Source organism: Lepus europaeus, chromosome 21 (assembly GCF_033115175.1).
Source record: "Lepus europaeus isolate LE1 chromosome 21, mLepTim1.pri, whole genome shotgun sequence".
Classification (NCBI taxonomy): domain Eukaryota; kingdom Metazoa; phylum Chordata; class Mammalia; order Lagomorpha; family Leporidae; genus Lepus; species Lepus europaeus.
In genome coordinates, this window is record NC_084847.1 from 52,923,665 (window position 1) to 52,935,225 (window position 11,561).

The following is an 11,561-nucleotide window of genomic DNA, read 5'->3' on the forward strand; positions in this document are numbered from 1 at the left end:
CTCCCCAAGGCATCAGGAAAAGAGCCCATGTTCAGCTCCAGAGGCCCAGGCTGTCCCCGCCAGGCCACGCCCCTGGCCCAGCCATTCCAAAGCCAACCCCACTACCCACATAAGCCAGGCCCTCCCCCCAGCGGACCGTGTGCCTCCAACAATCCTGCTCACCCTACAGGACTCACCCCCAACAGCAACTCCTCCAGGAAGTCCTCAGGGTTTAGCCTCATCCACCAGGCCAGCACCTCCCCATCCTAACAAACTGCTCCCCCAGAAAAGGCCTCAGGGGCCTCCTACTTTTGTGGAACCCAAATAAAGTGCTTCCTGTGCGCTTTTCTAAGAACCTTATTCATACCGTAACTTTACGAAGCGAATGCCGGGAGCAGCCCCATCTCACAGGTGAGAAGAGTGAGGCACAGAGACTCCCAGACAAGCCCTTGCTCACGCGCACCACGCTTGTCTCACGGCCAATTCCACGCGTGCCCATGGCTCTGTCTTCCCCTGGGAGGTTGGAGCTGCGATGTTTTTATCATAAAGAAATGTTCAATGCACTTACCCCACGCGTGAGAAGACACAACCTGAGACGCCCACATCCCATTATCCCAAAGCCTGGGTTCAGGTCCTGGCTCTGCTCCCAATTCCAGTTCCCTCCTAATGCATCCTGGGAGGCAGCGGATGATGGTTCAAGAACTTGTGTCCCGGCTGGCTCCGCGGCTCATTAGGCTTATCCTGCGCCTGCGGCGCCGGCACCCCAGGTTCTAGTCCCAGTCGGGGCGCCGGATTCTGTCCCCATTGCTCCTCTTCCAGTCCAGCTCTCTGCTGTGGCCCTGGAGTGCAGTGGAGGATGGCCCAAGTGCTTGGGCCCTGCACCCACGTGGGAGACCCAGATGATGGAGTTCCAGGCTCCTGGCTTCTGCCAGGCCCAGCCACAGCTGTTGCAACCACTTAGGGTGTGAACCAGTGGATGGAAGATTCTCTCTCTCTGTATCCCTGCCTTGCAAATAAAATAAATCTTTAAGAAATAAAGAGGGAGGAAGAGGGGAAGGGAGGGAGGAACAAAGAGAGAGAAAGAGTCTTCAGAGACAGAAGCAGGAGGCCCCGGCACCAGGAATCAGAGGGCGAGGTCCCTGGAGCGCCCAGTGCCGCAGTCTCTCACACAGCTCAGGCCCCGAGGGGGCGGCGGAATCCGTTCCCTGAGTCCTGACAGCATTTTCTGTGACCTAGATAGAATACAACAAACAAGGCTTCCACGTGGGCACAGCCAGCATTGTTCCAGGGAACTGGTTTTGGACATGTGTGCCTGCGCACGCGCCGGCCTCACGTTCCAGGCACTGAGAGACGTCTCCAGAGTCCCCATGCTCGGGGCTGCGCTCCCAAGGCCACCCACATAGAGAGGACACCCGCAGAGGCCACGAAAGCACACAGCCCCAGGCCCCAGTTACGCGTGAGTCTGCACGTCCATTTTTAGTGTTCGAGAGCGAGAGAGCTCTGGATCCGCTGGCCCAATCCTCAGATGCCCACCCTGGCCAAGGCTGGGCCTGGACAGGAACCAGGAGCCAGAAACTCCATCCCGGTCTCCCACCTGGGTGGCAGGGACCCAGCGACTTGGGCATCACCGCCTCAGGCCAGGAGCTACAGGTGCAGGAAGCGGAAGTCAGGAGGCGGAGCCAGGTGGAGCGCACAGGTGACGTAACTGCCCGACGTCCGGTTCCCACAGCTCCCCAGTTTCCCCCGATGAGCCCTGCCGTTTAGGGGATCCGTACCTAGAGCCGCAGCGGCAGCACGACAGCAAGCCCTGCTGAGCAACACGTGAGGCCCTCGTTCTAAACCTGGAGAGTGGGCCAGCTCCGTGGTGCATCCCACAGGGGCGCCGGTTCAAGTCCCGGCTGTTCCACTTCCGATCCAGCTCCCTGCTAATGTGCCTGGGAAAGCAGCCGAGGGCCGGACACCCATGCGGGAGACCCAGATGAAGCTCCTGGCTCCTGGCTTTGGCCCGGTTCAGCATTGGCTGTTGCAGCCATGGGAGGAGTGAAGCAGTGGATGGAAGCTCTCACTCGCTCGCTCTCCCTCCCTCCCTCCCCCTAAATCTTAAAAACAAAACAAAAAACAGGAGGCCACTATTAAAAGTACTGAGACATAAGACTTTTCCCCCTTCTCCTATGGTTTCTCCCTCTCAGTGTGGTTAGCCAGGAGCGGGGAATTCAAGCCAGGCATCTCCCCTTCCCCAGGGCATCCCCCACAAGGGGCAGGGGTGGGGGAAGGATCACTAGAGGTCCCTGGGCCACCCCCACCCCCGCTGCCTCCACGGTGCACATTAGCAGGAAGCTGGATGGAAGGCAGAGATCTGGAACCCAGGCACTGGGAAGGCAGGCTTCCCATCGCCACACCCACCCCGTCAAGTTCTAAACACACCCCGGCACTGCAGCTGGTGCACACCAATCCCAGCCCTCCCTGTGTCCACACACGGCCACAGCCAGAGGTAGGGCGGGGCCGGAGAGGGGGAGGAGCAGGAGAGTGGAGGGAGAGAGGCTGAGAACTCCCCCCATCCCCGGCCAGGAGGCCCCACCCAGGAGGTGGGCATCACCCAGGCTGGCACCAAGCCCCCCCACAAGGATGCCTCAACGTCCTCCCCTCCCCCCACCGCCACCGGCACCACCAGGTGCCACCACCAGATGCCACCTACAAAACACAAAAGTGATGCTAAGCATTGTAGGGTTTCCAGAACATGTCATTTCCAGGCTCGGGGACCCAGCAGCCGTGCTGGAAAGGGGGGAGACAGAGAGACAAGGAGGGAAGGTGGTGGGGAGAAGGCGAGGAGGGGGAGAGGGAAACGTGTCCTCACAGCGGGGATCAGACCCTGCCCCAGCGGGGATCAGAACCTGCCACAGGTCCTGACCTCCGTCCCTTCCCAGGGAGGACGCCGGAGCTGGAGACAAAATGCCCCTGGCCTCTGGGGGTCTCCTGGGGTCTCCCCTCACCCATGGCTCCTGACCCCTCCAACCAACCAGCCGGACCCACTGAGACCACAGAGTTGTCCTCGCCGGGGACCACAGCCACAGAGAGACGCGGCCTTGGCAGGGATGGTGGAGGCCACTTCTTCCAGCACGACGGGCAGCGCCGACGGCACCCTAAGCCCTGGGCTGGTCAGCAGCAGGTGGCCAATGGCCCCCAGCGAATGTGTTACCCCAAATGGAGAGCTAAAGAAGTCGCCCCCTGGGGCCATGCTGTGTGACCCGTGGGTGCGTTTTACTCCGTCACTTTTAGGGGGAGGCCATTCGGCTCCCAAGGACTTGGGGTGCACACGTCCTCGCCTCTTCTCACAGGTGAGTTCACACAGAACTGCCCTCAATCTTGGACTACAGGAGCCCCCCACCCTGGGCTTGTGCCATACATGGTGCCACTCCGGCCACATCCCCCCCACGGGGCAAGAAGGTGAGGGACACCTCCCCAGCCCACCATCCCCTTTGTAGACCAAGCACAGAGATGCTGGGGCCAGGTGGCCACTGTTAGGTGAGGGTGGGGGACCTGGGCTGGGGCGAGGGGTGAGGTGGGACCAGACCGGAAGTGGAGAGGGCGGGGCCCAGCACAAAAGCTGACAAGCCCTGGGCAGTAGGCAAGTGTCCTTGTTAAGGCGATAGCAAACTACATACATAGATGTATGTTTTTAAAGACCTTTTTTTTTTTTTTAATTTGAAAGAGAGAGAGACAGAGAGGGAGAGAGACTCCCATATGGTACCGGTTTGAGTGCCAGCTACTCCACCTCTGATCCAGCTCCCTGCTAACGTGCCTGGGAAAGCAGCTGAAGATGGCCCAAATGCCTGAGCCCCTGCACGCATATAGGAGGCCCCAGGAGAAGCTCCTGGCTCCAGGTTTTGGCCTGGCCCAGCCTTGGCCATTGCAGCCAATTGAGGAGTGAACCAGCGGATGGAAGATCTCTCCGTGTGTCTCTCCCTCTCTCTGTAACTTTGCCTCTTAAATAAATCTTAAACAAGCAAACAAAAAAGACACGCCTGCAGCTCTTTGGCTCTCACCCCCACTTCTGTGGACAGCTTTGTCCCCTCCAGCTGGAAGATGCGTAGCTGGGACAGGGTTTGGGGCTCCTGCTCCGGTTCCCACTCCTGGACCACTCAGTGCCATTTGGTGGCCTCTGAGGATGGATATGGAGGGCCGGGGGAGACAGCAGCCGGAGCCCCTGGTGAGCATCTGCCCGGGCGAGGGGCAGTTGGGGACTTCAGTTTCTCAAATGCCTTCTCCAGCTTGGGGCAGTAGACGGGGAGAACGGCGTGGGGGGTAGCCCTGCCCTCTCTTTCATCTCAGCCTTGGCATCTGAACAACTCCGTGGCTGGCAGAAATCATTAGCGGCCCAGATGCAAAGCTGCAAAATCCCGCTGGCAATCGGGGGCCCGTTCCTGGAGCCAAAGTGGCTTCCACAGAGGGGTCCCGGCTGGGCTTCTAACAAGGGAGACCCCAGCAGAGCACCCCTGGGTAAGGCAAGCTACACCCCCCCCCCACCCCAGAGAGAGGGCACGGGCAGGCGGAGTGTGCACACTCAGACCCCAAGGAGACACGATGCACAGCCACGGGGTCCCATAGGAGGTGACGCTGCCACCAGCCCCAGGCTCTGGGCTCCCAAGATGAGGGCTATCTGTGACTGACAGCTCAGGAGACACAGGAAGTTGCGACGGTTGTGCGGTTTTTGGAACTCTGGGGAGCAGGCCACGCCCCCTCGACACCTCCGTAAGGAATCCATTTTCCACAGGGTCCTCACATCCTCCCTGCTCCCAGCCCGGTGGGAGGCGTTCCGGAAGATTCCCACATCTGTCTGAGCCCTGGGAGGTCCTCACCGTCCCAAACCCCAGGGAACCCGCAACACCCCGTGTGGAGTCTTTAGTCTCTCTTCCTGCACTTTTTAATCACAAAAGTTACCCAGGCAGACAAGACGCAAGCAGGCAGCGGACAAGGGGGTACACTTGTTCCTTGGTATTCATGGAGGGTGGGTTCCAGGATGCACCCCCCAGCCCACAAACCCCCATGGAGTTCAGAATGGGAGGATGGAAGCCGGCCTTGTGGCACAGAGGGTTAAGCCGTGGCTTGCGATGCCGTCATCCCACATCAGAGCCCCAGTCCAAGTCCTGGCTGCTCCACTTCCTATCCAGCTCCCTGCTAATGCTCCTGGGAAAGCAGTGGAAGACGCTTGGGCCCCTGCACCCACGTGGGAGAGCCGGATGGAGCTCTGGGCTCTTGGCTTCTGCCTGGCCCAGCCCCAGCCATTGTGGCCATCTGGGGAGCAAACCAGTGGATGGACGACCTCTCTCTTTCTATTTCTCTACCACTCTGCCTTTCAAAAAAAAAAAAAATAATAATAATGTTTATAAAACCCAAGATTCTCAAAGGCCTCGTATTAAATGGTGCAGGGTTTACCCAGGAGGTACGCACACCATGCGTAGACTCAATCATCTTTAGACAGCTTGTAGTACCAGAGCTCTGCACTGCACTGCTCGGGGAACAATGAGGCGGAACCCCAGTCTGTACCTGCTCAGTACAGGTGTACCTGCTCAGTACAGGGGGTGGGGGGGTTAGTGAGCATTCCCTGCAACCTCCTAGCCCAGCCCCAGGCCTCTCTGTGCAGCCACCTGCTGAAAAAGACTCCCTAAAAACTCTGTCCCTGGCATTCACACACCCAGGGGCGCGCGCTCTCCTTGCTCAATGCTCCTCAATGAGACGGCGCTGCACCTGCTGCCCTGTGGCTCTTCTCCCGTGGTGCCCGTGGCCACGGTGCCAATTAGGGCCGATAAATATTTCCAGACAAAGCCAGGGAGAGAGAATCGCACGCCAGATTTTTCCAGACAGGTTATTATTATTATTTTATCCCTGTCTCCTTCCCACAAGGCAGTGCCTGGGATGGGCCCTTCAGCCTGCAGAGGCGCCCCGTGCGGAGGAGGGCGGCCCGGGCGCGAAGCTGTGGTTCGGAGCTGCCAGTGACAGGACCGCACCCTCTCTGGGCCTCGGTTTCCGCCATCAATGTTAGTTCCATAACCCTGGGTGGGATTAAGGAGCCAAGGAGACCGGGGATGGTGGGGGGAGCACACGGGATGCGTCGGCCCGCGAGCCGACTTGCGTGCGTCCCGGTTGCCATTAAATGCGGGAGCTCCAGTTCAAGCGAGTCGCCGCAGCGCTGATTGGCTTCTGGCTGGGGGCGGGGGGTTCCAGGATGGGCTTAGGGGACCCAGCGCGGACCCTCCCGGCAGCGGCCAGGGCGCCCCCTGGCGGCGATGGGGAGAGCGGCCGCCCACGCGCCCCACGGCTCCTCCGCCGACCTGCGGCGGCCTCGCGGCCCCGGCTGGCTGGGGACCGGCAGCCGAGGCTCCCCTGCGGCCCCAGCGCCCAAGGGATGCACAGAATCGCCCTCCGCTGTCTCCGGGTGGCCCCAGGGAGAGGCGCCCGAGCCGGCCCCCCACGGCCACGCACCCCAGGGGAACCTGCGTCGCAGCACAAAGCCGCCGCGGCGCAGGTGAGCGCGGCGCAGCCACGTGAGCCGGGGACCGAGAGGCGGGCGCCCCCGCCGCACACCCGAGCGAGCCCCTGCACTGGGCGCCCGCAGTCCGGAGCGCGAAGCTCGGGAAAGCAGAGAAAGGAAGGAAGATAGAGTGGGCGCGGCCGAGACTCCTGCGGCCCGGGCCCCACCCTCAGACCCCCGCTCTGCACCCCCAAACTCCGCTGTCCCGCGTTCCAGGCATCCGGGGTCCCCAGAGGTCTCCGGCGCCGGTTCCAGCCGCCCCGGGTCCCCTACCGCGCGCCCCCAGCTCCCACCCGCCCCGGTTCCAGCCGCCCCGGGTCCCCAACTCCGCGCCCCGCGGTTTCTGCGCCCCCAGCCCCCCGCCGGCCCCGGCTCCAGCCGCGCCGGATGCCCATCCCAGGCCCCCGGGCCCCGCCGCCCCGAGCCCCCCACTCACCGGCGGCTCGCGTAGCCGCTGCCGGGGGAGCCGGCGCCCGGCTCGGGGTAGCCGTGCGGCTGCTGCAGGGCTGCGGCCGGGAAGGGGTAGAGGAAGCCGGTGGCCAGCGCCGACCCGCAGAGGCAGCAGCACGCCCAGGGCAGGAGCAGAGCCAGCTTCATCCTGGCCCGGGGACGACGAGCGCGCCGGCGGCCGGACCGAACCCGCGGCCGCGGCCCGGAGCAGCGGGGAGGGTCTGCGGGGCGCCCACGCCTCTCCGACGCCTTTTCAGCCTCGGCGGTGAGGTGGGCTCTGCGCCGTCAAAGGGGGCGTGGGGCTTCCTCCTTAACCCTCGGCGGCCCGGGGCCGGCGGGGCAGCGGTGGCCCGAGCCAAGCCTTCCCGCCCGGGGGTCCCTGGGGCTGAATCCCCACCACGCCGCCCCCTGTAGCAGACCGTACCGTCCCCATTTCCCAGAGGCCGAAACTGAGGCTCCAACAAAGTGAAAGCCGGGAGCTGGGATCTGTGCTCCTGAGGAGGACGCCGTATGGGCCTGAATGCCCGGGTTCGAGTCCCAGCCCCGGATTCCAGTTCCCTGCTAATACCCGTTCTGGCGGCGGCAGCAGCAGGTGATGGCCCGAGGGCTGGGGCCCCTGCCACCCTGGGTCCCCAGGGTGGGTATGTGGGCCACCTGGATGGGGTTGCAGGTCCTGGCTTTGGCCTGGCCCACTGGGACCGTTTGGGAATGAGCCAATGGACAGGAGTGTTCTCTTTCTCTTTCCCTCCCTGTCAAATGCAAAAATACAAAAATAAACGCAGTTTTAAAACGTTACGCTAGAAAAACCGCATGGTGCCCACTCCCCTTCGTGCCATAGGGAGCCGGCTGCAGCTTCCCTAGGATCTTCTTTCCCTTCCATGCCCACCCTATCAGCTGTCTCCTGGGGAGAGGGCCCCGAGCTCAAGAGGCACAGGTGGGACCTGGGCTGCAGCCCCCAGGTTGGCAGCCTGTTCTCCTGGTCCCAAAGGCATCCCGAGGGCTGAGGGGGCCCTGAGGCGGGCACTGGGCCAGCCGAGGGTGGAGAAATGTGGTCTGTAAATTGTCTGCCAAAGGACTGGGGCAGCACGTGGCCATGGAGCACAGCCTGGGGTGGGGAGTGTGGTGGGCACAGACCCCCTCCTGACTGGGGCCCACCTGTGTCCCTGGCCCAGCAGGTACCCGTATGGACGAGTCTAGGAGGGGTGGGTATGTGGGGCAGTGGGTTAAGCCGCTGTTTGGGACGCCCAGATCCCATAGGAGAGTGTGGGTTCGATTCTTAAGTCCTGCTCACCAGTGGATAAACAAGCAGAGTTCGTGGGAAGTTGGGATGAGGAGGCAGCGTTGTGGTGCAGCAGGTTAAGCCACTGCACCCCATATTGGAGGGAGCCACAGTTCAAGTTCCGGCTGTTCTGCTCCAGTTCAGTTCCCTGCTAATGCGCCGGGAAAGCAGAAGATGGCCCGAGTGCTTGGGCCCCTGCACCCGCGTGGGAGACCCAGGTGGAGTTCCAGGCTCCTGGCTTCAGCCTGGCCCAGCCCTGGCCATTTCAGCTATCCGGGGCAGTGAACCTGTGGCTGAAAGAACTTTTCTCCTTGCCTCTCCTCTCTCTGCCACTTTGCCTTTCAAATACATAAAATACATCTTTTATTTATAAGAAAGAAAGAAAGGAAGGAAGGAAGGAAGGAAGGAAGGAAGGAAGGAAGGAAGGAAGGAAGGAAGGAAGGAAGGAAGAAAGAGAGAGAGAGAGAGACTCTAGGTTTAATTTGGTGCGAAAGATGTTGCAGTCCATGCCCAGGTTTGCACGACGCACAGTTTTCCTGGACTTTTTGAAGATTCCTTGTATGCATGGACTTCAAACGATTTTGCACCAAAATCAGCAGCGTTTCGTTCAGCTTTCTAGAAGCTTCCTGGACTCCCCTTGTACATTTCCCAAGAGATCACAGGCAGCGCGCTGCCCCCTCTCCCCCTGAGCCACAGCTCCCATTCCCTCCAGTCCCTCGACTCCCCGCTGCTTTGAACCTGAAATTTCCACACTTCCCAGCAAGGAGAACCTGGCTTCCTTCCTCTCGCCTTCCATTCTTCCCTGGGGGCCTGAAAGATTTGGAGAATTCGGGTTGGGGGGTGGTGGTTTACAGTGCCTCCCCCGAAAGGAATTTGAACCCTGCTCCTTGGGCAGTTGGCCAGCACCTAGTAAGTGATGAGGTCATCCCCCCCCAGGAATGTGTCAGCTCCGTCTCCCACCTTCCCCACTGAACGCGAGTAATGAGATCTTAAAGACCGGAGGCACTCGGGCGCCTGCAAACTGGCTTCATCCGGCAGGCGTCACGCGAACAGGAATTTCTGCTGGACCCAAGTTAGAGGGGCCCAGGGGACAGGAGGAGGCGACGCCCTGTAGCTCAGGAGTCTCTGGAGGATAAACGTTGTCAGGGAGACCTCTCAGAAGCCGCAGGACAGGGCAGTTGTGCGACCCGGGTCCCTGTCCTCGTGTCTGGGACAGGATGGTCATCCCGGCCTCTGGACGTGCACTAGGGGACCCCTGTGTGCCCAGCACTTGCAGGGTGCAGGGAAAACTGTTGCAGATGCAAATCACACCACCCTCACCTTCCAGGTGTTTCTTTGGGAAGGGATTGAAATGGGCAGCACAGGCAGTGGCTTAACCCGATGCGGTGCACCACAACGCTGGAGCTTTGAGGCGTATGGATCCAGCTTCCTGCGGATGCGCACGGCAAGGCCCAAAGCACTTGGGCCTCCGGCACCCATATGGGCGATCAGGATGGAGTTCCTGGCTCCTGGCTTCCACCTGGCCTGGCCTTGGCTGTTGCGGCCATTTGGGGAGTGAACCAACAGATGAAAGATCTCTCTCTCTCTCTCTCTGTGTAACTCAGCCTTTCAAATAAATAAATAAATCTTTAAAATACAATAATAAAATAAACAAACACAGGCATATTATTAAGTAAGAGATGTCATTTGCTTTTTTTGCTTTTTTAAAACATTTATTTATTTATTTGAAAGAGTTACAGAAAGGGAAGGAGAGACAGAGAGATCTTCCATCCACTGGTTCTCTCCCCAAATGGTTGCAATGGCCAGAGCTGGGCCAGGCTGAAGCCAGGAGCCAGAAGCTTTTTCCGGGTCTCCCACGTGGGTGCAGGGGCCCAAGCACTTGGGCCATCTTCCGCTGTTCTCCCAGGCCATAGCAGGGAGCTGGATAGGAAGTGGAGCAGCTGGAACTCTAAATGGTGCTCATGGGATGCCGGCACTGCAGGCCACATCTTAACCTGCTGTGCTACAACATCGGCCCCAAATAAATCTGGAAAAAAAAAAAAAGAAGAAGAAGAAAAACCAGCAGTGCCCTTGGCATTCCCCCCAACAGATGCTGAAGTTTCTGGGGGGCAGAGGCCCCTGCCCTGTCCCAGGAGGCCAAGGAACCTAGCATCCGAGCCTCAGAGCCTGGACCCGGGGTTGTGTGCGGGCTGCTTCCTCCCGGCTCCTTGGGGACCGGCAGCAGTCACAGCGGCCCCAGGACCTGGCTCAAACAGAAGCTGAACTGATGAGGCTCGCTGCCTCCCAGCCTTCCTGACCTCCACTGACTACGACCGTGGTGGCTTCCACGGACCCATGCCACGGAAGACGAGAGAGGGGGCTGCCTGCCCAGGGCTGGCTCCTCCTGCCGCTCTGTCCAGAACAAAGAAGGATCAGATTTCCAGACACAGGAGAGGAGAGCTCACGGAGCTCCATTTCCAGGCCCCTCTGATAAGAAAATCACACTCAGCATCCTCTGGGGCCGGCACAGAGCAGTTCCTCCCTTCTGCTGAAGTCAGCAACCGGAGCCACCGAGCACACGGAGATGTACGTGCTCATCAAGCCCAAGCCAAGGTCAATACTGACCTCAGGGCATGGTAAATCCTCCCGGTTAATCTAAAACAGAAATCCCCTCCCCCCCGCCGCCACCCCCGATGGCCCTTAAGGACCCGGATTCTGCACCCCCCCCCCCCCAATGGTTCCGGAAGCCGGGACAGCCACACTCCCAGCCGCTCCGGATCCCAGGGTAACTCAGGAACGGGCCGGGCTCCACTCCAGGTAGCAGGAGCCTCACAACCGGGGAGCCTCTTGGTCTTGCGTCAAAGCGTCTGAACTTGACCAGGGGACCACGCGAGCAGAAGGCGACTCCGAATTGTCCTCTCTACAAAATCCCATCCAGGCCCCGTCAAAGCGAATGGCTCTTGCCCACCTGCAGCAATAAGCCGGGCAGGCCCCCCCAAACACTGGCCGTGGGCTAGACACACAGACGCTCCCCCGGATGCTGGCCATGGGCTAGAGACACTTTGCATGGCTACGATCATGGCCCGAGATCTCAAACAGGACGTTTGCAAGGGGCAAGGAGCGTTGGAAGCAACACTTTGAAAAATGCTTGAAGGGGGACCGGCGCCGAGGCTCACTTGGTTAATCTTCCGCCTGTGGCACCAGCATCCCATATGGGCGCCGGGTTCTAGTCCCGGTTGGGGCACCGGGTTCTAGTCCCGGTTGCTCCTCTTCCAGTCCAGCTCTCTGCTATGGCCTGGGAAAGCATAGGATGGCCCAAGTGCTTGGGCCCCTGCACCCGCATGG

General features: G+C 60.6%; 1 protein-coding gene across 1 annotated transcript in view; it reads right to left on the reverse strand.

Moving 5' to 3' along the window:
- The window catches only part of COL26A1 (collagen type XXVI alpha 1 chain), a 92,068-nt gene extending 84,963 nt beyond the window's left edge, over nt 1–7,105 (reverse strand). Inside the window, exon 1 of the mRNA XM_062180425.1 lies at nt 6,945–7,105. Within this exon, the coding sequence (XP_062036409.1) occupies nt 6,945–7,105 (161 nt within the window). The remainder of the gene's footprint in view (nt 1–6,944) is intronic.
- Nucleotides 7,106–11,561: the final 4,456 nt, after the last annotated feature.